The following is a 27,712-nucleotide window of genomic DNA, read 5'->3' as shown; positions in this document are numbered from 1 at the left end:
AATTAAAGCAGGCCTGTGTTGTTCTGAAGTTCTCCTGACGGTCCTTTAAAAGAAGTGTTTGAGTGTAACTACTTTCAAAGACATAAAACAAACAGAAGCAGCCTGCTTTGAAACCCAAAAAGAGAAAAGAGAAATTGATTTTAGTTACTGATGCAAGATTTTGCAACAGCCTCCAAAGTACGAGCTGATGTTCACATGCTGAAGTGAGTCACTGCAGTATTAGCATCCTCTTTGAATACCCTGTTATCTACTTAGTTTCATTAGTTACAGTTTCCTGACACAATGTCTGCAAATGGAGGAGTTAAAGTGGAATCTGTGTTGCTGTATCACAAAGTGAAACTCTGTTAAATAAATAAAAATGAGAGGATTGCCCGGCATTTCCTCATCTCTGTGGTTTCTCCACATAACAAGATAAGGCTGGTCAACACCTCTGTCACAAGTGATGTGGAAACCAGTAAACTGATCCAAACCAGCCAAAGCTGAGTGGGTGTGTTGTACTTATTTCTTATCTCTTGTCCCTTCACAGCGGAGCCCCTCCCCCTCATGGACCTGTGCAGACGAGTAGCTCGATTGGCTCTGGGCAGAGAACGCATCCATCACATCGACACACTCCCGCTGCCGCAGACTCTCAAGAACTACCTCCAGTACCAGTGACCCTACACAAACACAGACTGAGGAGAACAATCTGTGGCTCACGTGTTCTTTGAATGATCCGCCTCCATACTGAACTTCACCCCAACTTCTGGGAAGGATGTGGACGATAACCTTCTGAAGACAGGCGACGAAGACAGGCGACGAAGACGGCGCTGCAGGGGGGTTTGTTTACAACATATGGGGGGTTTCCATTTTGGTGTTTTTTTTTATCTTCTGATTTTTTTTTTATTTTTTTTTTTGTTGTTGCTGACTGCTGTCTTTCTCCTGGACTGACGTGAAGAGGAGCTGATGATAAATGAAAGGAGCAAGAGATTAAAAAGAGAATTATCGACCAGTTTAGAGAAGTAGACCAGGTAGGGAAGTCAGACTCCTTGTCCTCAGTTAGTACGGCCGTGTACACTATGGGGTTTCTTTTGCTAAGGTTTACCTTCACAGCTGTTCTGCACAGTCTCCGTGGACGCCTCCTGGCAAATATGTTGGTATTTATATTTATATTCCCAACAGCGCAGCAGGCTCTGGAGATGCAACAATCCCTCCAAGCTACAGGAGAGAGAGAGGAAGGGGGGAAAGTCCACACACAGGTCTATTTCTGTTTGTGTGTACACAGTGCAGCACACATGGGTTACAGATATACAGTGTGTGTTTGTCAGTGTGAGTTTGTCAGGAGTGTAAAGAAACAAAGCCTCAACTTTGTGAAGTCAGAACACAGCTCACTGACAAGCTGGCAGTTAGCACCTACAGGCTAAAAAACACAACAGACTCCAGTCTGATCTGAACTTCTCTCTCTCTCTCCGTCTGATTCAAGCCTCCATTGCTTTCCTCCGTCGGCTCTCTAGCTCCTGTAACGCTGATAGAGATTGATCCCGAGGTGAAGCCGTGTCTTTGACTGCTAATGTGCCTGCTCCACGGAAACAAAGCACACGAGAACGCCCCCCACCCCCCACCCTGAAAGTTTAAAATGCTGCTTTTCTGTCTTTTTCTTCCACTGTCTTACCTTCATGTGAGGTTTTTTTTTTATCCCTGATTTACTTTTAAAGATGATGGTCTTATGATGAGATTTTTTTTAATGTTTTTTTTTTCCTATGGATTTTGAGATTTGTCTGTGGGACCGGATGTCTCACAGGTACAGGTGGAAGAATGTGCTGCCATGAGTCTTTTAAATGTGAATAAGAATAAACTCAACTGAACTCACTCTGTTTATGTGTTCATTTATTTATTATTAATTGTATATATTACTGAATGTATCTTAAGATCCATGTTGCACAACTTTGATTGTCCGTTTGCTGAATCTGTTGATTTTTCACACTTTTATTCTCTAGCTTCAGACATTTTACGGTGTCATAATTGGTATAAAGACAGACTGTTGTTCTTTGTAAAGAACATGCAGCTTTAATCCTTTGTCTTACAACAAGATATGATGCATGCAGTATCATTTAGATATTAAAGACTACTGAACAGCCTTTCACTCTACAAACAAACCTGATAAACTCATTCAAAGCTAGCTTGACACTCCAACCACTCAGAGTTTGAGCACTTTGCTACCTATAGCTAATTATTTCAAAGGTCATGGTCATTGGTTGATAACAAGAGGCTGATTTTTTTGAAAGCTGTGTACATTTGAGGACTTGTGTTTCAAATATTACAATGAGCTACAAATGGTCTCAACTGTCGCTGCTAGTTTAGGCCTGAAATCAGAAGATTTGTCAAAGTAATATTTATTTTGTGGAACATGGTTTGGCAGATGGTCAGTTTTTCCTTGCCTTATCCAAGCAGGGAAAAACATCTTTCATGAGCACAACTTTTTCCTCACTGATGATATCCAGTTTAGTAAACTACAGAGGTCGTCTGTGTAGAAAACTCTGCTGCTGTCAAAGCCGGCAGCCAGACGCTGGTTCTGATGCCGAGTCCGATGATCTGGCTTGAATAAACCACAAAGCTTGTTGTGTGATCAAAGTTCAGCTCTGCCCGGCTTTCCCTGGCACCACCAACAGAAAAGCCATTAATGTTGTGCAACAGAGAGCAGCCTGTGCTGATAATGTCATAATCGCAGCGAGGTCATCTCCGCTCCTGCTTTTAGAGAGAAACGCAGGAGCATTGATGGACATTTGATGCTTAAATAGTGATGACTAAAGTCTGTCTGTTGAACAAGATAGACTTTAAAAGAGACAACAAGCTGAACTGTGCTGGAGTGCAGAGAGTCATTAATGCTTGGCATCAGAATAAACAGAAATAAAGAAGATACAGAAACTCAAGTCGCTTTGGAGAGACCAGATATACTCTAAGCTCCCGTCTGAAATTGATCCCTCAGCTGAAGCTTTTGTCTGCATCAGCATGTAGCGCTGTTTAATAATGCAGGGAAGAGCCCTGTTAAGGATTATTGAACATCCTGAAAGTTAAAGCTGATGACTTGTTTGATCTGGTAAAAAGTGACTTGGCTTTTGCTGGATCCATATTTAGCTTCCTGTCGACAGCAAGGCTTCACTTCGATTCATCTCGCTGTCTGTTCCTCCTCCTCCTCCTCCTCTCCACTACGTTCTGCCAACTTTTTATTCATCTCTCTTTTACACTGCTCCACTTCTGCTATTTAAATCCTCCCTGTTTTCTTTTTCTTTAAAAGCATACCTGTGCCATTTTAGAGCTGTATGCTGCCTTGCCTGCCATGACAAGAAGGAAAACTGTGTTTCAGCTGTGAGTGGAGTGTTTGGTAGAATATTTTCTCCATCACACTGCTCTTCCTCTTCCTCTCAATGCATACATGGTATACATATGCATATATGGAGAGTGGCAGAGCGAGGTGACGGAGAGATGGATGGTTGGAGGCCAGTTGTCTGCCATAGAGACAGGTAGAAATCCATAATTTATGGGGGGAAAATCCTGCGCTCGCTCTCGCTTGGTAAGTCATGTCAAAGCTCACATTTCCTCTTTCTCCTCGTGCCTGGTTCTCTCCTCCTGATCACACGTGGATATATCTTCAGAGGCCTGATTTCCTCAAAGTAAAAGAGGTTTCTTTGACCTACTTGGAAATTTTGTACACAGTCACAGATAAGGATGTGATCCCACACATGGGCAGTATTTATGTTCAATCTCTGCTCTGCAGCAACATCAGAGACGCTTCACCTGTTCTGATGTTGTTGACTTTTTGGTGGTAGTTTATGATACACTTTTGATAGTGTCCGAACATTTGAAGATGGATTTTTCTGCTTTTCATGCAATATTTTGACAACTTAAAAGTACATCAGAGAGAGATTTGTGATGTCTGTAGATGAAAAAACAACCTTAAAGTGAGAATGTGAGACATTTGAAGCCATCTGCTAAAGCACGGTTTATCAAAGAGGCTAAAAAGTATCAATCAATCAATCAAGCTTTATTTATATAGCACCTTTCCAGCAAATCAAACGCAATTCAAAGTGCTTTTCAGTGAGTGAAAAAAAGGAGAAAGCAGAAATAAAATAATGGCAAAACATGCAACATATAAAAAATAAACCTGATTTTTGAAGTAGAGATTAATGCACAGCAACAGCAATAACATATATGTACAAATAATTTAAAACGTCAGTATAACAATAAGGATTCTTACAGTTAAAATAAATAAATAAATAAAAGGCTATGGATAAATTACCAGAGCATTTTTAAATGGGTTCTACTGGGTTTCCTTGTCTTTTGTACCCAACCCCAAATGGCGATTTGAGAAACTGCAGCTTTTTACATTTTTTAACTCTGGAAATTGCTGCATGGTCTACATAATGTCCGTTTTCTCTCACCACAATCTCAGATAGAGCAGGGTCACATTACCTAGAAGCTTTAGATAAGTGCATTTTTTTTAGTTAAAACAAATATGATATACTTTACCTTGGATTGAGATTTGCTTTTCTAACTTTACCATCATTATTGAGCTTACAGAGAATTTCCTTAACCTAATGCGGATTACTAAAATTGGTCATTTCCGCCTTTATTTCAAAAGCCCAGTGAGGCACTAAGGAGCTGAATCTGTAAGATGAGCTCTTATAATAGGTACACAGGGACCAGTGTGGCTGAGCTCAACTGCAGATGTTGACAGTTCTGACCCTCACATTGTTGGGGTCTTAAAAAGAACCTAAAAAGTGTTGAATTTGACTTAAAAACGGTTCAAGAGCTGTGCTCTTTCATCTGAATTATTATGAGTTATCAGTAAGAGGATAATGCTCAGACTGACTTCAGCAAGAAAATCCACCTGAAACAACTGATTCGAGTATTTTGTGAAGTGCTGGTGAATTCTCCACGACGCTAATGTTTGTTTTATTAATACATCTTTACAGAGGCTTACATTTGTAGGCCTGAAAATGAGAAGTTTAACCTTTTCAGAATGAAAGCAGCCCACATCAAACAATCAGTAACTCTGCTCCGGAACTGTCGTACTGTACAGGATCATTAATTTAGTCTGAAGAGGAACCTGCTCAGACAATTCATTGATCACCTTCTCCGAGTGAAGCTCTTTCATCTCAACAAGCTTCCTGAGGACGTGAGAGCTCATAAGGGTTTACATAAACTCAGTCTGCAGGCCAATTATTTATCTCTATCAAATGTTCCTCCTCATCCTTCCTAAAATTCATCAGTTTGTCGAATACACCCCTGAAGACAGATTCATTGTGATAAAAAGCTGAAAAAATCAAATATTCACACAGATGGGACCAAAATCTTCCACCATGTTTGCTGAAGATGTAACTTAATTAATATGAATGATAATGAAACAGGATTAAAGTCATTTTTATTTCAATAAGTGCATTTTATTTAATGGACATGAATCTCAGCCCTAAATGAAAGGCTCAACCTCAGTGATCGCACACTTTCAAGTCAGCTGTCAGACCACACGGCTCCAAACTGCTCTTTATAAGCTACCTGAACACTCTGTTCCCTCGACTGGAACATAAATGGAGGAAAAGTGAAGAAAAAAGAGCAAAAGAAGCTCCAAAGAGGAGAGAGAGAGAAGGCTGGAAGGTGAATGAGTATGGGATGTTAGAGAGGGGGAAAAGGTGGTAAGAGAAGCATAAGAAGGTGATAGTGGAGGAATGAAGGGCTATTTTCAGCTGCTTCGTGTAGACAGCAATATGGCAGAGACACTTTTTACTTCTTTTTACTTCTGGATGTGTGTAAGGAAGATTCAGAGGTACAAAAATAAAACATTCAGGGGATTTCACAGAGAAAAAAAGCTCATCTTGGGGGTGTTTTTATGTTGAGTAAACAGCAGCATAATGAGCACAGAAATGGTCCGAACCCTGACTTCTAATTTCAGCAGCTAGTTTTGAGCATTACCTCGCTGCTTTTAGAGTCTATGTGAAGGTATGCATGAGTCACACTCTTATCTCACTGTCACACACACACGCTCACAGTAGGGGGAACTCAGTGTGAGGCCAAATAATGACAGTATGGTTCCTCTTTCTTATCCAGCCTCCATCTTTCTTTGTATGACTCCCTCCCCTGTGCTATCAGTCTCCCTCTGAACTTCTTTACATTTTTTTTAACGTCTGTACCTTCTTCACTATAATGAAAAATTACTGACTTTTACCTCAGGAGTGTCATTTTTTCTCTGTTATTTGTCAAAAGGTGTGTGTGTGAGGTAAAAAAAAAGAGGCTGGTATGAAGTTCCCCTTGACTTTGCTTGTTAATGTTTTCACAGGGTTCCTCTCGGACCTCCTGCCTGCTATCTCAACCTTTTCAAATGTCACCCTGCTGCCTATTAGGCGAAAACAAACCACATTACTGCGAGGGTGCATCTAAAATTAGTGATAACATATCCCTGTGGGCACACACACACACACACACACACACACACACACACACACACACACACACACACACACACACACACACACACACACATACACACCCACCCAGGTTAATTACTGGCCACGGCTCACAGGCAAAACAACCGGCTCCAATCTGTGTCTCAGATCTGACAATTTGAATATTTTAGTTTTGTGTGCGTTCACTTGACCGAAAGAATGACCTCATAATCTCATTAGTACAACACACAGCAGCCTCTGTAGCTACCGACTGTGCCAAAAGTTTTTTAAAGTATCTACGCACATGCTCAGTGTGACGTCAGGGCAGCATGTACAATGTCGTCTGTGCCCACTGGTCTGTTCTGTCTGCTCAGCATTGTTCCAGTGACACTTGGTAAACACAGACAGCCAATGACAGACAGGGTTTGAGGTTCATGACCTTTTTATGATACTGTTGTCCTTTTTTGACAGTTTTATTATAATACAAAGAACAAAAGGCTATACATGTCTTTCAGCTTTAACACTCCCAGATGTTTGCTCTCGCTCTGACAGAGCGGCTTGTTGTCCAGACCCTGATGGATGATGATGCTGACATGTTTCAGTGTAGTGAATCAGCAACTATACAGGCAGTTGAGTAAGTTTGACGCAGCCTACTTAAATGAACATAACAATTGTTCCTCTCTTAACATGATTATTTTGAAACCTATCAGGGTTCTAAAGGTTATTAAGGAACTGAAATATTACACAAAAGTAGTTCCCTTTCCCTTTTATCTGCATCTCAGTGAGCCTACATGAGACCTTGACTCCGCATTAATCAGCTGATCTTGTTCTTGAGTATAAACTATACACTTTATAGGTTTGAGGCAGTATTTACTTTATTACTGCTGCCACCTATTGGACGTTTGCAGTTACTACATTACAACTAACTTTTTGGATCTAAGTTTTAAAAGGGTGATTTATTATGAAATTCAAAAAAATTGAAACACTGGTGAAACTTTTCTTCTTCTTTTTTTTTAAATTTAAACTTTGTTTACTGATTTTCACACAGAAAAACAATCATATCCAAAATTAGAGGTTGGTACATTTTCCTTATTTTTTTTTAGGAACAAAGAAACACACAAACAACATACAAAATACAAAATAACAAATAACCCCCCACCCCGACACATACTCCCTCCAGATTAAATAGATCAAACCCCAGAAATGCAGAATATAAGACAAGAAGCAAGTATATTAAAAATAAACAGATGAAAACAATAATCTAAACATTGTAAGACACACCATGGTGATTCCCAATCTAAAGATATACAGCAAGCTGGGCTGTCGACATAAGATAAAAAAGGATCCCAGATTTTCTTTGAAAGATATGAGCTTTGCCACCCAGGGTCAGCCTAATCTTTTCAAGTTTGAGAAATAAAGCACACTCTTAATCCAGCTCGAATGGGTAGGTGGGACAGAGGCACTTCTCTTCTTAAAAGGAGGTTTGAATTAAAGTTGCATTTTAATTCTTCAAATTATCACCATGATAAATCCATACAGAGTTAACTGGGCCAATTTCAGCTTATATGAATAAAAAGAAACTTCCTTTCCCATCTGTTTCCAATTTAATGACTGTTAATAAATTTTTTTTACTATTATCATATTATTATCATTATTTTTATTTTTATTTTTATTACTAAAATGTCTGTTATTCCACACGTCATGATGTGAGACTCAGGTATTAACCTGCAGGACTCAAGGGCGCCCCCCTCAGTTCTCCTGGATAGAGTCAGTCTGCAGGTCTGTGTGTTCATGAGACATGTCTGAGGTGAGTAGCAGAGTGCAGCACTATGTTCAAATAATGTGTATTAAAGCCAGCACTTTAAGGAATCAAATGCACTGTGATGAATAGAAATGTAGGTAAGATAAGCCCCTTCAGGTTACTGTTACTTATTAAAATTACACATATCAGCATTGCGCACTAATTAGCCAGATAGCTTGCAAACGTCGGTTTAAAATCACGTGCTGTCTCTCTGTGGTGCATTGCGTCCAAACAAGCCGACTTTACGACCAACCCGTACTTCTTTAGCCCCAATGCAATACAGTATTTGTTATATTAGCTCCTCAGCCAGCTTTATTTGCAGGGACAGATTATACAGTAAAGACAAACTGAGAGCAGCCATCCAGTGCATGTCATAGTGTTTGTAGAGAATGGTAATTTGCAACACCTGTTCCAAGAGGGCTGCAGAGAGAGTACACGATTAAAATGTTAATTAAACTGAAAAAGAAAATTAATTTTGATTACAGCAAGATGCAAGAAGCACACATCTGGCTGTGACAGAATATACAGAAAATCAGACATGAGGGTTTGCTCAGGCTTTGGTGGCTCTCTTAAACGTGTTGAACTTTGCAATGAGTTTAAAGTGATCAGGTAAAGAGTTAAATGATTTTATTCCTTTTAAAGAGAAAGCTGTTATTGCAAAATATTTTTTGCAGGAAGAAACTTTACAGTCATAAGTTAAATCTGCTCCTCTTGGATCTGCTGCAGCTCTGTAGTCTCTTTATGTGTCTGCAGAAAGGCTGGAGGGGCAAGTCCATTGAAGCATTTGAACACAAACTTTACTTAATGAAATGAATGTGTATCTTTGTGTTTACTTGTACTTAATCTACTAATACACACAGTGGTGGTGTCTAATTTGTTAATGTTTTGGTAATTTACCAACTATTATCATTTGCCCCGTCTTGGCTTCCCTCCGCTGGCTTCCAATCTGCTTCGGAATTGATTTTCAGGTTTTGCTTTTTGTTTTTTAAAGCTCTGAATGGTATATGCTATATAACTGACCTCCTGAGCCCTTACAAAACCTCCAGGCCACTGAGGTCTTCTAACATGGGTCTCCTGGCAGTTCCCCGGTCAAAATATAAACTGAAGGGCGACCGTGCTTTTAGTGTCAAGGCCCCCGCGTCTTTAGAACAGCCTCCCCTCCTCAATCAGGGCCGCCCCCTCTGTTAACTCTTTTAAGACTCGCCTCAAAACACACTTTTATATTTTAGCATTTGAGTCCTCAAGCCCTGAATATGTTTCAATTCCCAATGATGTGCTTTCCTTGTTGTTTGTTTGTCTCTTTAATTTAATTGAATGTTTTTATGTATTGTACAGCACTTTGGCCAGCTTCTGCTGTATTTTTAAATGTTCTTTATAAATACATTTGACTTGACTTGACTTGACTTTACTACCATGAAAAAAACAGGAAACCAACAGATAGAAGACTAGGCTAGTCAAAAATGTCTGATAGTGTCACTTAATATTCTCTCCATTTCAATATTGATTTGTTACAGAAGGAGACAAGACAACTCATAACCTCAAAATCCTTAATTCTCCATTAAACCCTCTTTACACAACAACTCATTTTCTCTCTGTGAAACTTTGACTTTTTATTACTAATTTGCCGTCGCCTATCAAAAGCACACATTAGATAACTCATATGACCTCACCATGACACCTTCAAGGTCGATTACTCCTATCTGCTGAAGCTGTCTCGAGAGCTTTGAGACCTAACACTGCCGTTTTAATAACAACAACACCCCCGTATGAATTAACTGACCTCACACTATAAAATGAGCTCCCCTTAATTGAATAAGCCCTGTGAGTTGAACTGTCTCACTGTAAACACTCTTACATTTACAGCAGCTATTTCATGCTTTAATAATTAGCTTCATTTTTTGAGTAGCAAACTCATTTTCCAGACACTACTCTTATGGTGGCCTCATATTTTCAATAATGAAAGTGGATTAGCCTGCTCTTGATGGTGAAGTGCTGGCTCAACTGGAGTGTGAGGAGCTGTAATTGTTTGACAGAATAAAGCAGAAGTGTGTAATCCCGTGTCAGTCAGAGTTGTGTAGGAGGTGATTAGGAAGAGGATTTGTTGGTCTTAAAAGTGTTAACAGAGTACTTTATGGAGGAAAACAGTTTTAAAGATGACAAGAAGACCTTCACTCTGTTTACTGCTCGTTCTGGAGCTTCTGGCTGTGGCAAACATCCTACAGGGGAATTTTAATGAGCTTCTGTGGATGTGCAGTCAGATTTAAAATATCTCCGGCTGACATGTAGGCAATGACTGCACCAGAATGCAGTGCACCTCAACAGCCCGGCTTCGAGACTGTTTAAACATGAACATAGTCTCAGTGATGTCACCCATTGGTTTCTAAAGCAGAATTTTGCAGCCTATCAGTGGAGTTCCCCATATTGGAAATGCTGACTCAACCTTTGGTCGACCTACCTGGTTGTGTAGGTGGCCGAGGCCTTTGCAGCCAGCCTCAAGCTGACACTCGAGGAACTGCAGTTTGTAGCACTCTGACATGGATTTCATTTCTCAAGACTGAGGTTGTCACTTGGCCACGCTCTGTTTCTAATACCTTTAGCCTGCAAGCTCTGAATATGTCATCACCATAGCATCCCTTTGACTTACATTGTGTCCTTAATGCTCTTCTTAGGGTAATTTTAAAGGTAGTTTACATGAGAAGCTAAAGCAGAGACTACCCATCAAAGCAGACTTATGTTATATGTTCTTCTAGCCACCAAATAAGTCACATCATGGTCCAGGTGATGGAAGAACTACAGATTGTAGCTGCTGCACCAAACCTAACGCCTCCCCCCTAGAGGACATCTGCCACAACTGCAGGCATTTTACCAAACTCAACGCATCTTGGATTTTTATTCTCAAAACAGCTAAAATCAACATTTCTTTATTAAAAGTCAGTGTTACATGTAGCTTACTGATTATTGTACATCACTTCCTTCCTTTTAATCTAAGTGGAACATTTTGGAACTTTTTCATTGTTTTTTTGTTTTTGGCCTAGGACTTCACTGTTTTTGTGTGCTGTGTGATGTCCAAATGCTGATTTGCACAGTTAGTGGGTATAGTTGACAAGACAAAAGTGACCTAAAAGAAGATTTTAGAGGAAATCAGTCACACAAATGTTCATTTTTATATCTGTTTAATGTGCTGATAGGAAACTGTCAACAAATAGAGGCCACATCACAATTTCCTTACTACAGCCTCAGCTCTGAGCCCTCACAGACTTAATGCATCAGCTGGAACTCTTAACTTGTCTGTTGTTTTCTTTTTTAGGGGTCTAAATTGCTTCATTCTGCTAAATATACAAGAAACGCTTCATAAACTACACGGCTTGCTTGTTAATGTAGTGTTTCTCAAACTTTAGTACACCCAGTATGCCAGACTGAGCACCACTGCAGCAGTCCTCCCACACTGCATTACTGATGATCATTACAGACTGTTGTGTCCTGCGTCTAATGATACAGTTCTCTCAGATTAGGGAAGCCTTTGTGCATAAAGGGTTTGAGGAGTTTTTAGTCCGAGCCTTCATGCAACTGTAGGTCTGAACGTTTGACACAACTGGTCCACATAAGCCTCTGTGGATTTAGTGGGAATGCTCCTTAAACCCTGTGAGTCTTTAAGTGTGGACTCAGGGATTGGACAAATGAATCAGTATTGTTCACAGCTTGTTCTTGCTCCTCCTACTAGCCGAAAAGTGTTACTGCAGCATTTTAAGGTAATAGAAACAACATTTCATCAATCTAACGGCAGTTTAACCTGCAGCGACTCGCTCCTCCTGCCTCTGAAGACAATATTTCCTTTTATCAATATTTGTATAAAATCGCAACTATGCTTTTAAAAGACAGCGTTTGTAGTGGATGTTCAGCTGGAACAATGATGGTGTTTGGGATTACATTTGATTTGCAGCTTTTATAGTTCTATAACTGCAGGAGTATTTTTATCAAGGTTATAGTGACCTTATGTATTGCTGTTATGTTGTCAAATGAGGAGGGAGGAGGTCATTTTCCCCAAATGTTTTCCAAGCATGGCAGCAGTTCATGCCCTTCAGGTGCTCTAAACAAGGTTTTTCAACAGTTCTTGATATTTAGGAGATTTTTAATAAGCTGTGGGGTATTTACTTGGAAAGGGATTTTCCACTCTTAACTGTTCTCATGTGTGAGGTGTTCTTTAATTTTTCCTGAAGCAGTTTCCGTGTGTTTCTCGGGCAGCTGATTTCACTCCAGGTCTTATGAAACATACTTTGTGAGTGAAGTAACACCTTTTACCGCTTACTCTGCTTTCCAGAGGTTCCTCTTTATTTGTGGAAACATGTTTTCTAGTATTTATTCACTCAGAGACAGCACTTATCTTTCTGGCTCAGTTGTATTTTCAGGTTTGTCCACTGCAGTGCTGCCTCTGAGCTTTGGTGCCAAGCTACAAGATTAGTCTTGTATAATTAATCCTATGTTCAAAGTTCTGCAGTTCTTTGAGTGTCCACTAGAGGTTGGATCTAACAGAGAGTTAAACCCAACAGTGCCCCCATGATCAAAATGTCCAACCAAACAGCAGAGAGAAACACATGGACAAACTGATAAAAAAAATCTTTGGTTGCAATAGCCAATTCCTTTGTTCATAAGAAGGTTTTATCATGATAAAGCGAAGAACTTATGTGGCGGGGTCGCTTTAAGTGAGAAGTAGACACTACTGGTTCTCTGCTAGAAATCAACACAGCCAGTTCGATCACCAGACATGACTTCTTGGTCATCTTCAGATTTTCAGTGGGATTTTCTTCACCCATTGGACTAGCTGGCTGCCCAAGCTGTCTGTACACAAGTTTTTTTGGTTACTGAAGTTTTAATATTATTCATATGTTGCACCAAGTAGCAGGAATACTGTGCTCATATCTGACATACAGTACCTACCCTGTTCGGTGAACAGTTTGTTCATCTGTTGGTCAATCTGAAGACATCAGGATTGCTTTAGGCTTTTCCCTGGAGAGATTACAATGGATGGTGGTGGCCAGAAAACCAGATATGACATAATATACAACAGACTGCTCATCCGCAAGGTCTGCTGTGATCCTCAAGCTCTGTTATTGGAAAACACTACTACACAGTTCCAGCCCAATCAGTGGCTGGCAGTCCGTCGACGTCACTTTTTAGTATCGGCTCAGCTCGCTTTTGAACCAGGGCTGAGCAGGTGCGAAAAAACTGGTATCTGACACGATGTACCGCGCCCGTGGAAACGCAACACATACCAAGTAGAGTCGAGTCAAGTCGAGTAGAGCAGGGCTAAGACAGGCTGGTGGAAAAAGGCCATTTGTGTCTTTGGTCTGAAAGACAGCTGTGATCAGGGACTAACACAAACCGTCTCCATCCAGGGGAATCAGGATGGTTATTCACCAGCTAATAAATTAGCCATGAGGTGTCTCGGCACTATCACTATCATCTCTCTCTCTTTATCTCCATCCATCCCTCTTTCCAACCCCAACACAGTCTCAGCAGATGTGTGTCTAACATGAGTCTGGTCCTGCTGGAGGTTTCTGCTTGTTAAAGGAAGTTTGTCCTTGCCCCTGAACGTTGCTAAATGCTGCAAAGTGCTCTGCTCATGGTGGATTAAGATGAGATCAGACTAAGTCCTGTCTGTAAGATGGGACTGGATCTTATCCAGTCTTGATGTTGGGTCTTTGTTAATAATAGAACATAGGGTGTTGTCTAGACCTGCTCTGTTTGGAGAGAGTCTGAGGAATAAGTTTGTTGTGAATTGGTGCTACATAAATAAAGATTGATTGATTGTTTGAGGTGTAGGTGCCTTTGCATCATGTTGGTTTTCACGTCCTTCATAGTCTTTGGTTCATGCAGGGAACATGTGAACACAAAGAGGTCATTATGTAGTAATACTCATCCTGTTCCTGCTGAACACTCAGTCATCATTTTAATATTCATCTGCACGATTTCAGCTGAAACCCCCCAAAAAACCAAATGTTAAAAACTTGAAAGCTGTCCTTTTTACCCAGCATGCTTCAGGGCCCAGGCAGGCATGGAGGCCATGTTTAGCTGCAGTGGCCTCGACTCTCCATTGTGCACAGACTCCTTGGTTGAACCTTTGAAATCCTTTCGACTGCAGCCACCACTGTGTGACCATCTGTGTTTACTTTCAGGCGTCACATGTCGGGCTCGTGTTTCATCGTGGCAGAGCTGCTTCGCTCCAACTGTGGTCCGCTGCCTTTGTTTTTGACTTCACATGCTGATCCTTCTTTCATGTAGATTCACACGACATTCGGCTTCCTCTAAGAGCAGAGCAGTCTTACATTCCCACAGTTACATAAGAGCTTTCAGAGGCGACAACTGTGGGTTTAACATCGTTACGTCAGAGTGTAAAGTAGCATAAGATATAATCATATGACAACAAGCTCTCTGTTTCTCTTCCAGGAAGGTTAGACTTCATCATTAATATATTGTTGTCTTGACTTTCTCTTGCAGGATGCTTCAGTGATAGACAGGATACAGAAACCCTGAAGAACATCATCCGAGCAACAGTGACGGAACCAAAGGTCCATCTCCCCCTGGCGAGGTGCGTCTCCAGAAATCAATACAATGTTTCAATGTCAAATGTTAAACAAGTGAGCAGAGGATTCCAGATATTTGTGTTTATGCTGTTCCTCGTACCCTGGAGTTACCTGCCAGACTGAAAGTTTGTTTTTGCACAATCCAAAGTCTCTGTTTGTTTGTGAGTCAGTGACAGTGAAGGTGACAGAGCCTGGGGCTTCCCCCTCGCTGCTCTCTCAAACTGAAAACTGAAAAGTTGTGTGGATATTTTGATGCTGGTTTGGTTGTGCAGTGTAGGCAGAGAGTTGGCCTCTCTGCTCATCATTTACACACATTATTGATCAGATAGAGAGGTTTCAACAAAGACAGTGTCAGAAGTCATGCAAACACCCAGTTGGCTCAAGGCTGAAAACATAAATGAGCTCATTAACACGTCTGTGTGTGCTGACAACAATGATGATAGGAGGAGAGCAGATCTCGGGGGGCCGAGATGAACAGAATTGAACTCTGCTTAAAGAAATGTTATGTAGTTGTGCAGTACATTCAGTGTCCAGTAGATGGAGACAGTCTATTAAACATGAACTGCAGAAATACTTGTAACCCAGCAAAGCTCAAAATAGTTGAGTCTGCAGGAAGGGGACAAATCATCTGGTTGGTTTCTCTAATTGAAGAGGAGTAGATGTTTTAAATGATATCAGAGACTCATGAGCAGAAACACTTTTATTTACGTAGCCTAGTCTGTGTGATTATTGTACTCTGATACCTATCTTGTACTTTTCTGCTGATCATATTTACTTTTCTTGTAGTTTATCTACTCTACCTTTCAAACAAAGCCTCTGATAGACAGGGATTTTGAATAGGGGTGTAAGGATGCACTCAACCCACGATTTGATTGAATCCAGATATTTGGTTTACGATACGATTCACTCACGATTCTGTAACGTTTTTCAAGAAAACTGGATTGAACTCAAAATTTAAATAACTATTCTATTATTTCATTTCAATCCACAGGACAGTTGTAATATATATTTTTTCTCTTCTATTTCTTTGTAAACAAAGTTATCCCTTTTCATTTTTAAGGTGTGTTGTAACTCAAATAAAACCACTGCACACTTTTTTTCAGCCCCTTGCAAAAAAAAACTAGAAATGACCAAACAAAAATACCTTGATGGAAAATTTCAGAAATTGAAAAGTGAACGATTCCCAAATGAAAGTATTAAATATTCAAACAAATAAGATAAATCTCTTTCAATAAACAAAAGTGCAGCTTATGCTCCTGGCTTGGAATTTACATGTTCATCTTTGATGCATGCATGACTTTAGGAATCAGGTCCAGTGCTGTTGCTTGAAATACAGCAAACCAAACTAGCTAACTTGTAAAGACTTTGTCATTTCACAACAGCTTGGCCATGAAATAGAGCCAACTGCATCATGTGCCAGCCCACGGAGGGATCAGCAAAAATGACATTTAACTCAAGGCATGAGACTAATTCTGGTCTCATGATAGCGGTGAGTTTACACAAGCTGACAAAAAAAAAGCTTCTTGAATATCCCAAGTTTTCAGGACCATTTTATTGTACATAATAAGTGTCGCTGTCAGTGGTGCTGATCTATGTTTCAGCACCTTGGAGAGTGCACACTAGTTTCTGGTGTCGCAAGTTTTCTGGTTTCTGTTTGTGGTAGTATCAACCACTAGCATTTCAGTGAGTTTGTTCTATGCAGGATGATATTAGATAATACATGTGGAGAGCAAAACAGGCAGAACACGTCGGCTGTGGTGCAATATAAGATTTATTTGTCTGCATTAATGTGGAGCTCTGAGATCTCATTTCTCAACTCCACATGCATTCCTATGTCTCAAGTATCTAGTGTGACTGGAAACAATGCAGCTAACAGAGGAGGAAGTGTTCTCTTGAAGTCCTCTTTAGCTAACCGCTGGCTGCATTTGAAGCCCCAGAGAGTTGACCCCATTACCGTCATATACTAACTGATGCATTCTGGGACCAGACCATCATTAGCCGCCACAACAACGGCGCAGGTTCAGTCTCAATGCTGAGATCAGACAGAGCAGATAAACAATAAATAGAATCCAAACTCCAGCGTCTTATTTATTCTGTAGACACCCAAACATGTGTAACACTGTGCTTTACTTCCCTCTATGTCTGGACTCTTTTATTCTGAGGGTTTTATTGAAGGCAGCCTTGAGCTGACTCACAACAAACTCTTCTTGTTGATTTTCAGAGTATCGGAATATCCATTCATATATCTAACCAGCACTTTCCCTGAGTGTAGAGCCTCCTCTCTCCTCAGAGGCCCCCTGCTGTGGCTCTAAGGATTTACCTTATGAAAATACCAACTTTAATATCCCCCTTGCGACTTCTTTCCCCAGTCTGATAGCAAATATCAGGTGCATGTCTTGTTTACAGTATTAGTAGATATAAATGTAGACTCATACACAAATAATAGCTGCAGTAAAACAAACAAGAGATGCAGGAAGGTCTTTTAGCAAAGACGTCAGGATCGGAATGATGAACAAAAGTGAAGTTAGAAGATGTAAAGCTCCCCTGCTGACCGGCTGCAGTATTGGCATATATATATATATTTTTAGGTTATTTTTTGGGACATTTTTGCCTTTTATTTGCTCGATATGCAGCAAATGGTCAAGGTCGGGAGTCGAACCTGCGACTGCTACAACCGGGACTAAAGCCTCTGTACATGGGGCGTTCATTTAGACCGCTAGGCTAATGGTGCCCTGAGTATTGGCATGAACACCTGCCCCCTTCATGATAACAGATCAGAGATTGGTCAAACTTAAATATCAAAGTGCACATCTTAATTTTTTTTATCTTTGCTTGCATTTCAGCTCCTTTGGTTGATATTTTTTTGGGGAAAAAAAGCATGAATATAACACGAATGACTGGTAACAGGGTTTCCTTCAAGCGGTCTCACTTTCCATTAGAATTTTCGCTACTGTGCAATCAATCAATAAATGTTTTCCAAACAGAGCAGGTCTAGACCGTATTCTGTTCTATTATTAACAAAGACCCAACATCAAGACAGGATAAGATCCAGTCCCATCTTACAGACAGGACTCAGTCTGATCTCATCTTAATCCACCATGAGCAGAGCACTTTGCAGCATTTAGGAAGTTACAGTGGCAAGGACAAACTTCCTTTAACAGGCAGAAACCTCCAGCCGGACCAGACTCATGTTAGACACGCATCTGCTGAGCCTGAGTTGGGCTTGGAAAGAGGGATAGAGGAGAATAAGAGAAGTAAAGGAAGAATGATGATAATAGTGAAAGCACTGTAACAACAAGAACCTCTTCTTGTACTTCCACCACCACAAATAACTTCATATGTTCTGCTCTGTTGTTGTCAGGACTGAGGTTTAAATAAGATAATAAAAACTGATCTATGGGGATCAATGCCTAACCATCCCCAGAAGAAGAAATGAGATACAGCACCTGGACAGCTGAGTTAATTTAAAACAAATGAATGCATTAGGAGTATTTTTCAGAAAAATGCCAGTGGCTGTGAGTTACAACAAATAATATTATTAACAGACTGCTTACATTTTGATGTGATGTTTTTTCTTCCTAACACTCTATTAACCCAGTTAGTTTTCAGCTAACAAAGTATTTGTCGTCTTATGAAACAGATAAGTTCTTAGTGAATAAACACAACCCATCCCATGTTTACTATGTAGTAAATTTTGACTTAAACAACTTCTACGACAATATTTTAGCTTATTATGCTTACTAAAGGTTTTAACATTACTAAGGTGATGATGATAAAACTGATGTCTGCAGTGCTAATTGCATTCAGATTGCACACCCTGACTTCAGTGTTTCCTCTCCTAAGATCCTAGACTTCATAAGCAGATAATATAATTAAGATTAAATGTATGAATAATGCAATACTGGCTGCAAGGAATCTAAAGAAACTGCTCAAACACAGCATCATGTAGAATCATATAGAATCATACAAATACGAGACCCACAGCTAGATTCCAAAACAAGTTTTTATTGGCCAATTTACAGAAAGTGCTGTAGTGACCATTCCAAAGAAAACAGACCAAAGAGTCCAGAGAAAATAAAAGAACTTAAAAAACTTTTACACATTATACAAGGTTTCATGTTAATTTCACCGTCCTCCTCTTCTAAAACAAACGTCAGGACAACATTAGGGCTCGGGCTGATGCAAAATCCACCAAAGGTTCCAGGAGGGGAGGAGAGGAGGGAGGGTGCGAGGAGGGAGGTGACGTCACAAGACTGGGTGTCACAGTAGATGAAGAAAACTCTTAAACAACATATGAGATCTTTACATGAACATAGAGCTACAGTATACATATACAGGTTCTCCCAGCTGCTCCCACAGGACGGCTGTTTGTGACTCTAAATACACCTGTGACTGTTCCTTCAGCCACCACACACGGACGTCTGTTGTTTGTGGATTCTTTGCTATCAAACTTCACAGACGGACTGGATCCAGGACGGCCACAGCCACTGATTAATGCCCTTTCACTTCAAGGTGAAGAAACCTCCGACTGGGTTTTTCTGATTACGTCAAATGTAACACTGCCAAATGCGTTCTCCTCTCCTTCTGTCCTTGTAGCTTAAAGTTGCACCAGGCAGCTTCACGTTTCAGTGAGCCCAAATGACGCTAATGAAGAGGAGTGTGTGCAGAGTGGCATCGCTCTAAAACTAAAGTGTCTCTCCTCAAGCTGCAAGAGAACAACAAGGACGTTGTATTTTTACCTACGGTGTTTGATCCAAACTGTGAAGCTAATTTTGTTAATTTGTTTTGGCTCGCAATGAATTTATTGACTTTAAAAAGGAAAAGAACTGATGGAGCTTGTGGGCTGTAATGATGTGTAGCATCAAAATGCATGTTGTGACTTCATTGTTAACCAAAGGGGCATGAGGGGGGGTCACCCACTTTGAAAAACACTGCTATAAGTGACACTTCTCATTGACATGTAGTCATTTGATCTGTTGTCCGTTCAAAACATCTTTATTGTTCATGAAATGGTCTCATCCACACAACATATACTTCATTTAATAATCTCTATATATTTATATACCTTTTATTTAATGTATGATTTGTCCTATACACATAAACAGGGTGCATTTTTTTCATATTTAATTCCTCTTTCCTTCCTTTTAATATATTTTATGAGTCATAGTCATTTTCCAGATGAGATGGAAAGCTGTTTCACAACCTAATGGACGGTTCCCCAAATGAGACAAAAAAACAAAGATTGTCACATATTATGGAGTTAATGTTAAAAGTAATTTGATAAGTAACACAGGACTTCCACCAGATCCGTGTCCGGTCCGTCTCTGATCCGTGCTCTCTTGTCCATCAACACCCACCGGTTGCGTTTTCGGATCGCAGCACGGAGCAGGACCACCGGAGTGCTGGAGTCATGTGACCAAGGTTTTCCCACTGTAATGACTGAATCAAGGATTCTCCTCCTCCTCTCCTCATCCATGTTATCTTTATGGTCCTCTGAAAACCTCTGACCTGTTGACTCCAGGCCTGGCTCTGCTGTAAATGACATTTTGTTGTCTAGTTAAGTTAAAAGTGATCTGATGATAACACAGAGTGTTTTATTCTGAAAATCAACCGAATGTTTTCATTTTGTTTTGGTGCCTGACTTCCTGTCCCGATACATCTGCCCTGTGGTGATTGATACGTTGTGCTCTGGCATCCGGCAAAAATAGAAGTCTTGCATATCTGATCCGTTGCTTTCCAACCTGCCGGATCAGAGCCAGAATGCAACGGTGTGGATCCAGTGGAAGTTAACACATTGACTTGAATAGAAACCTATCAGATCAGTTGGCGTGACAGATCGGAGACGGACTGGTGACGGACCGGACACGGATCTGGTGAAATTTGGCCGTAAGGCTTTGATTCTGTCAATTAACATTTGAATATAATTATGTATTCGTTTTAATTAAAGGGCCAGTCCCTCAAACATTTCCACATTTGAAGCTGATGTCCCACTTTTCAGTATCTCTGCAATGCAGAAATAATGACAAGCAGGAGTAGATAAAGTATTGGTGTAGCTCCCCTGCAATGAGTAGTTCAGGAACTTCCTGCTGTGACCACGACTCAGACTAAAGTGTAATTTGAACGACTCTTACGGTGACTAGCGCAGAGCTCTCCTTTCTCTTGCATCCTCTGTACCTTTTATTTTTTTGTCTCACATCTTGCAGTGTGCAACTTTGACCCAGTCACTATGAAGGCAGTGGCTCATCCATCCTAACAGACCCCACCTGCAGCCAGCTGGAGTGATCTGAAAACTGAGCTAGAAAAACACAGAGGACTGAGGGGTCAGTTCGGTAAAGACTCCTGTAGGCTAAGGGTTGGGGTTAGGGTGTGTACATAGAGATGCAGATGTGGCATGTGTGCTGTGTACAGGTGGAGAGGAGGTGGAGAAAGTGGTGGTGTGGGGGGGGGGTGAGGGATGGGGGTCACCTACTACACTCAGTATTTACAAGAAAGGAGCGTATAAAAATGTACAAGGAGACTCCTCTGTCTTTCCCAAAAATCCAGAACTCTGACCCCGAAACATGATTACACACACATCATCTGTTTGTTTGTGAGTACCATTGAAAATATGCTATTTCTGTAAAATCCCCTGGCTTTGCCACATAGGCTAGAACAAAGACTGATAAATAACATGAAGTATACAAACCAAAAATAGTCAGATTCTTCACTTTTACAACTCCATATTCTCTAGTGTTTGCATGTTCAGGGACATCAGAAATCTGTGTGTGGATATTGACACATCATACTGAAAGTATGGTGCTGGGTTTGATTGATTTAACTTTAACATCATAGTTGTGGTGTTCACTGTAATAAGAGATCAATTTGGCGCACTGTCCCTTTAAGAAGGATCATAGTCAATTGGATTGACGAGCAGTTTTTAGTGGATTGTTTTATCAGATGTATAAAACAGGAGGCTAAGGTTAAATCATTGCACTGTGTGTGTCTGTGTGTCTCGGTGTGATCTTCCAGTAGGGGGAGGTATAACCTTATTTTTAGAGCATCAACATCACATAAAGTCTTTTTGTTTCAACCCTCAGTATGCATGTGTTGCACAATGTGTGTAAGTGTGTGTGTGTGTTTGTGTGTGTGTGTGTGTGAGTCACTGTTTCAGTAAGATATTGTTGCTTTGTCCCAGCTTTGGCCCTTCTTGTTCTGGCGTTGCATTCTGGGTAACTGGACGTCCACTTCCTCCTCGCTGTCGTCTGACTCAGCGCTAGTTATGTCATCGTCTTCCTCTTCCTCATCATCCTCTTCCTCCTCTTCGTCTTCTTCCTCATCTTCGTCCTCCTCGCTGGCCTCTTCCTCTGCAGCTTGGGGCCCCTGCACGTTCTGTGGTGAAAGATGTTCATAACAGAAATACAGCTCAAGAGCAAGAACTCATAGATGGTCAAGGTGAATGCAGAGCTGATGTTCAGTACATTTGTTTCCCCGACCCCCCCCCTACCTCCATCGGGTTCACTGTGATCGTCAGAGCCGAGTCGTCCCAGGTCACGTCCTCTTCTTTGGCGGTCTCTGCCAGCTTCACCTCCTGCTGGTGGGTCAGGTGGATACGGTAGATGCCCAGCACAACTACCACCACAAGAGCGGCGATACACATCACAATAACCACTGTGGCAGCGCTTGGCACGCCTGAGGACCAGACAAGAAAGACAGAAAGAGGGGTGAGAGGAAAGAAGGGGTGAGAAAAAGCAACGTGAGCATGCCAGATGTCTCCAAAAAGACACTTTTAATACCGTCTTTGTCATCTCAAAAGTGAGCTACGTCTCGTAGAACCATGCCAATATATCAGTACAAAATGCAGAGAGGTACTCTTTGGTCGTAGGGTTTTCCCCAGAAGATGGGGCTTTGCTTTTAGAAGCAAACTGCTGCTTCTCTGCATAAAGGATGCATAGTGAGGTGGATCAGTCTTGTGGCGCCACTATTTAACGCTTTTCTCCTTCTCTATGTGGGAATCATGCATTTAAAGGAAACGTTGGTAATCTATAAAGTAAATAAACCTTGATGAGTTCCATTGAAAAGACTCCTCAATTTAGGACAAGTGTGAGTGGAGTGGAGTTAGGCAAATCTGTGAATTGGTCGTGGGCAGTGGCTCAATCCATACTTTGCAACTCATCATCAATGCAACATGAAGGGAGAGATCAACTACCATGAGAGCAGCTGGCAGGGTATTGATAAGAGAGGGTACAAGAAAGAAAGCTACACGTCTGCACAGAAACTGCACATTGCTGGATCCAAAAGCTGTCTCCACACAGGAACACAGGTTCAACTTTTTCCACTCTTCAGAGCTCCCTCTTAAAACCTTATGAGACTTGTATTCCAGGTTTTACAGTAATTCATATTATCTTGCTAAGTTCAAACTACTCTTACTCAGATTGAATAGCATAGTTTTGGTAAAAAAGACCTCCAGGACATCTTGAGACGTTTCCATACTATTTTTGGATTCTTCTTTTAAATACTCGAAAAACATTACGTTAGTAAGTACAGCCCTTGAACCATTGAGCTTCTAAAAGGGTGCTAATAATAAGAAAGAAAAAAAGGATGGTTCAGTTCAAACCAGTCCTTGAGGGGTTCAACACACTCTGAACTCCACACTTCCCATAGTGCACTATCAAGGAGCATCTTTCTTTTCTTTTCATCCATGTTCCTATATTTCAGACGCACGGTGATGTGTGTTTGTGTCAGGCCACAGATGAGTCAGTGTTATATCCTCATGTCTGAGCTGTGTCCTCCTCTTCTTCACTGTTTTTAGGTTCAGCTGCTGTGTTGGATATTGGATGCTGTTTGTGATAACCTATTGATTTTCTCATTTCTTCCTCAGGTTATTATATTAGAGGCTTTTTTAACCTTTAAATGAGATCAATCTCCTGTTGATGATTATGATCTTTAATTATTGTTGCAGCATATTGATTTTCTTGGAATGTTTTTTTTTAAACTGTTGTCTGCTCTCATCAGTACGGCTTTTTATCGCAGTGTGGCCCTAAGGATGGGAATTGAAGTCTGTGTCTGTGTCAGCCTGTCGATCCCTTTGGTCCAGACTGAGGTTCTTTAGCATTATTGTAGGATGGTCATGTTTAACCTTAGCTTTGTGGAATCATTAAAGCCAAAGCCTCGACTTGGGGCTACTTAGACTGGGTCACATGAACAACAAACAACAAATGCTGATCTCAGAGCTGGATTCTGATTGGTAGGCCAGTGCCTTTATTAGGTGTGAATGAAAGGATGAAACACGAGCCCCTTTACATCGCCAGTTCAAGGCAAGACTTCTACTATTCTGTAACATTGTGCCTTTATGTTAATGTCACAGAGGCCTAATGGTAGAAGGAAGGTGTCCTGCTACTGAGCCAGCATCAGAGGTATTGACAGGGTGTAATGGGTGACATGGGATCACTAAAGTGGTGGAGAAGGCAGGGCGAGTGACAACTCATAAAGTGTTACTACCATAGGAAAGGAGACTGGTATGTTCCGGTATGCTGTACCACCACTTCTTAATTGACCCCCTTGGTGAACCAGAACTTTTCAATGAACTAGGACTTCTTATCAAACAGTACCAGTGCCCTTTCCTCCTATATACATAATAACAGTTTCTCTTGACGGTTCACTGTAGCATCTGAAATACGTTTCCCATGGTGCGCTACTCACGTCTTCTCACAGAGTTTGCCTGGCGCTCACTTGTCTGAGGGTAATGTGAAATTAACACAAAGTCCCTCGCCTCTGCGGCTCGACTACAGTCCGGGCAGCTGGCAGGGTCAGTCCTCGAAAGTCCCACACATCTGCATAGAAACTGCACATTGCTGAACGCAATGGATGTCTTTCCAGTGTTAACTTTTTTTCCTCTTAAGGGCCCCTAAAACAGACTTACATTCCAGGTTTTATGGTGGTGCCTTCTAATCACTGCACCTCTACTATTCGTCGGTGTATCCACACCAATTTAAATCAGGGCTCAAAATATTCATGTTTAAAGCAGTTTTCTAATAAATTGGTTGCAGAGCTTTCTTTTAATCCCCATCTCTGATTAGTTTTCTCAAGCACTTAGCAATTGTTTTCTTTTAAATGCAATTTAGTTTTTTTATTTCATTTATTTTGCTTCAAACTGGCTTTGATATTCTATTCACAGTTTAAGCGTTTTCTCTGCCCCTGTAGAGCACATTGAATTGCCTTTGGTTTAAAAAGGTGCTGTTAAAATACAGTGGCCTTGCTTCCCATAATTAGTATTATGTAAACACAACGCTTACATTGAGAGAATGGTAAACATCAGTATGTTAGCATTGTCAGTCTGAGCTGAGCCTCAGGATCACTGCAGGGCTGCAAGGTATTTTTAGCATGGCAACCACATCTGGTCATTAAGGAATACACAACACACACCAACCAGAGGAGCTCCTTTCTTTTACAAAAACTCATTATAATAAGAGTTACTGTTTATGCAGTCAATAAAAGCTTTCATACAAATTAAAGAGGCCTCATCTCTGAGCTGTTTTCTTAATTCACAAATGTTGTCCTTCATACTAATTTGAAACAAATATTTCCCCAAGCATCACACAGGAAAATGATTTTCCAATAAGGGCTTTTGGCTGCAATTTCTTCACCATATGAAGCTTAAAAACACAAATTTCACCTGAAGTATTTATCGTTTCATTAATCAGCAGAAGAAACATGTGACCTCAGACCTGTGATGCTGTTTGAGATGTTCAGACCTGATCCGTGCTTTTTACTTCTGCCTAAAATTCCAGGTAAGGATGAAACCTTAAGAAGGGTGTCCTTTAATTTTTAATTTAAGTGTCTCATTTAGTTCCCATTGCTCCTGATTAAAAGCAAAAACACGATAATTTGCCTCGTGTTCAAACTTTTAGTGATTTCGTGTCAAAGGCCTGCTGGATCGGATTCAGACAAATAAGAGCAAAAAAAAAAAAAAAGCAGGAGGGATTTCTTTAACTGAGCTGCATGTAAACTACAGATTGTTTCAAATGTATTTCAAAAAAACTCTTAAACACATTTAATTTAGGTCTCAGTGCAGTACACGGCCGCAGAGATGTACCATAAGCCCTATTTGGTAGCATAACCAGAACACACGTTGAGGGATTTCTCTTGATCTAAAATGTTTATTCCTTCTGCTCTGATCTGCAGCCCACTGAGATAACACAACTTCTCAATGCCTGCCCTCTCTCCCTGCAAGACCCTGCTGGTGTGTGCGAATGTGTGTGTGTGTTTAACGAGAGTGAGACACGCAGAGTACTCTTCAGATGATCATTTGAATCGGTCTAGTTCCCTAGATTTTCAAACTAAATCCACGGCCTTTGATCTTCCTCGCTGTGAAGCTCGGTGCTGCTCTTTGGAGTAACTCGTGAGTGTTTTTATGTGGGTGCACAAACACACACACTCACACACACTCTGACATTTCTCCCTCTTGTGTCTCTCCATACATCGTGTTATCCTCAGCAAAGACTTGCATGCTTTAAGATGTCATGGCTGAAGCTACACAATCTCTTTTTCATGTTTACATTTTGCCAATTTTTGCTCCAGATTTCCCTCCACCCACGCCACTCTCTGCTCCTCTGACCTCCTTTTTACACAAACTCAGAGCTGTTAACAGCATTGGCCACTGAACTCTCCAGGATTCTAAGTAGAATCCATTAGAGTGTGATGAATAATTAAATGTGGTGTGGTAGATTGAGACCAGTGTCTCTCCTCCTCTCCGTGTTCTCTGTACTTCAGATGACTCGCGTGCACTGAGGGAGGGAAGTACGCCCGCTGAATCATTTGAGACGTTTGGGAATTTACATTTCTCTCCATCACTGAGGAGTGCCGTGTGGGAGCAGCAGTCTGATGAACAGAGCGATAAACAAACTAGAAAGCGAAGTGAGCGCTCCCTTGGATGGAGTTGTGTTTACCCCCTGGATGGATAGCTGACATAAAATCTCCTGAAATGCTCACTTTTTGGCTCAGTGGTTAGCCAGCAGCTCCTGGGTCTGACTCCAGGCACCTATCAGATGTTTTGTCATCTCTTTTTGTTTTTATGTATTCATATTTCCCAAAAATGTGCTGAGAGTAATCCAATAATTTAAAGCAACACCTTTCCTCTGACTGAATCCTCAAAAATCTGTAATTTCATATTTTTAATGCCGTCTGAAGATCTTACGGACTTTCTCTTATCTGCAGGAGAGAGAAAGGAAAATGACATGCACCAAATTATGCAGAGACTAGGAACTCTTCCTACGACCAGTGCGCTGAGGAGCCCTTGCAAATGTGGCACCCGCTCGATTTTAGGAGCTCCGCCCCCAAAGTTTCCCAAACTTGCTGTTCACACATGTTCCTCACAGCATGAAGTCTACCCTGTCAGTCAAAAGGGATGGTGGACAGGGCGTGAGATGAACTGGTGGGGGGCAGGCAGGCCATGACACCAAAGACATAGTACGAAATGTAATATCTACGACTTGAATCAACAGACCTACGCTATGACATCAGTTTCTGCATTTAACACTAAGCTATGAGTAAATGAAGCATGTGCAGACTTCGTCACTGTTCTTAAACGATTCATCTTCAACCTCATTTTGATTCTTCTTGATTTGTCTCTGTCGTCCTCTGAGGTATTTCATGATATAAACAGCATCATACCCACAGGGAAACTGTGCATGGAGAACAAAAGAAACGGGACATTGTTGACGTAAATGAAGGAAGTGAAATTGAGATAAATTAATCTTTTTGATATGTTAAAGCATCCACAAGCTTGAGGAATGACGAGTAACAGCAGTGAATAATACACACCAGCACTGTTATGTGTGTGTGTATACCAGTCCCTCCAGGAAGTTGCGATTTCGCGATCGCAACTATCAACGCAAATTCAACCAATCAGCGCGATTTTTTTCGCGGCCTTGCAATTTTAT

The 27,712-nt window shown here is 40.9% G+C and overlaps 2 protein-coding genes and 1 long non-coding RNA gene across 3 annotated transcripts in view; 2 read left to right on the top strand and 1 right to left on the bottom strand.

The window, feature by feature from the left end:
- Positions 1 to 1,845, top strand: part of LOC117825434 (SPRY domain-containing SOCS box protein 4-like) — a 63,062-nt gene extending 61,217 nt beyond the window's left edge. The window contains exon 4 of the mRNA XM_034701284.1: positions 527 to 1,845. Coding sequence (XP_034557175.1) covers positions 527 to 654 — 128 coding nt within the window. The 3' untranslated portion in view covers positions 655 to 1,845. The remainder of the gene's footprint in view (positions 1 to 526) is intronic.
- A 6,262-nt stretch (positions 1,846 to 8,107) lies between these two features.
- LOC117824809 overlaps positions 8,108 to 27,712 on the top strand; it is a 320,721-nt gene continuing 301,116 nt past the window's right edge. The window contains exons 1-2 of the long non-coding RNA XR_004633719.1: positions 8,108 to 8,220; positions 14,710 to 14,800. This is a non-coding gene — a long non-coding RNA (uncharacterized LOC117824809). The remainder of the gene's footprint in view (positions 8,221 to 14,709; positions 14,801 to 27,712) is intronic.
- LOC117824808 (calsyntenin-2-like) overlaps positions 20,626 to 27,712 on the bottom strand; it is a 308,682-nt gene continuing 301,595 nt past the window's right edge. The window contains exons 16-17 of the mRNA XM_034700272.1: positions 22,279 to 22,463; positions 20,626 to 22,163 (exon numbers count right to left, since the gene is read on the bottom strand). Coding sequence (XP_034556163.1) covers positions 21,942 to 22,163; positions 22,279 to 22,463 — 407 coding nt within the window. The 3' untranslated portion in view covers positions 20,626 to 21,941. The remainder of the gene's footprint in view (positions 22,164 to 22,278; positions 22,464 to 27,712) is intronic.

The sequence above is a fragment of the Notolabrus celidotus genome, chromosome 14, assembly GCF_009762535.1.
Source record: "Notolabrus celidotus isolate fNotCel1 chromosome 14, fNotCel1.pri, whole genome shotgun sequence".
Taxonomy (NCBI): Eukaryota; Metazoa; Chordata; class Actinopteri; order Labriformes; family Labridae; genus Notolabrus; species Notolabrus celidotus.
Note: the sequence above shows the minus strand (reverse complement) of the source record. Positions and strands in the feature narration are given on the sequence as shown.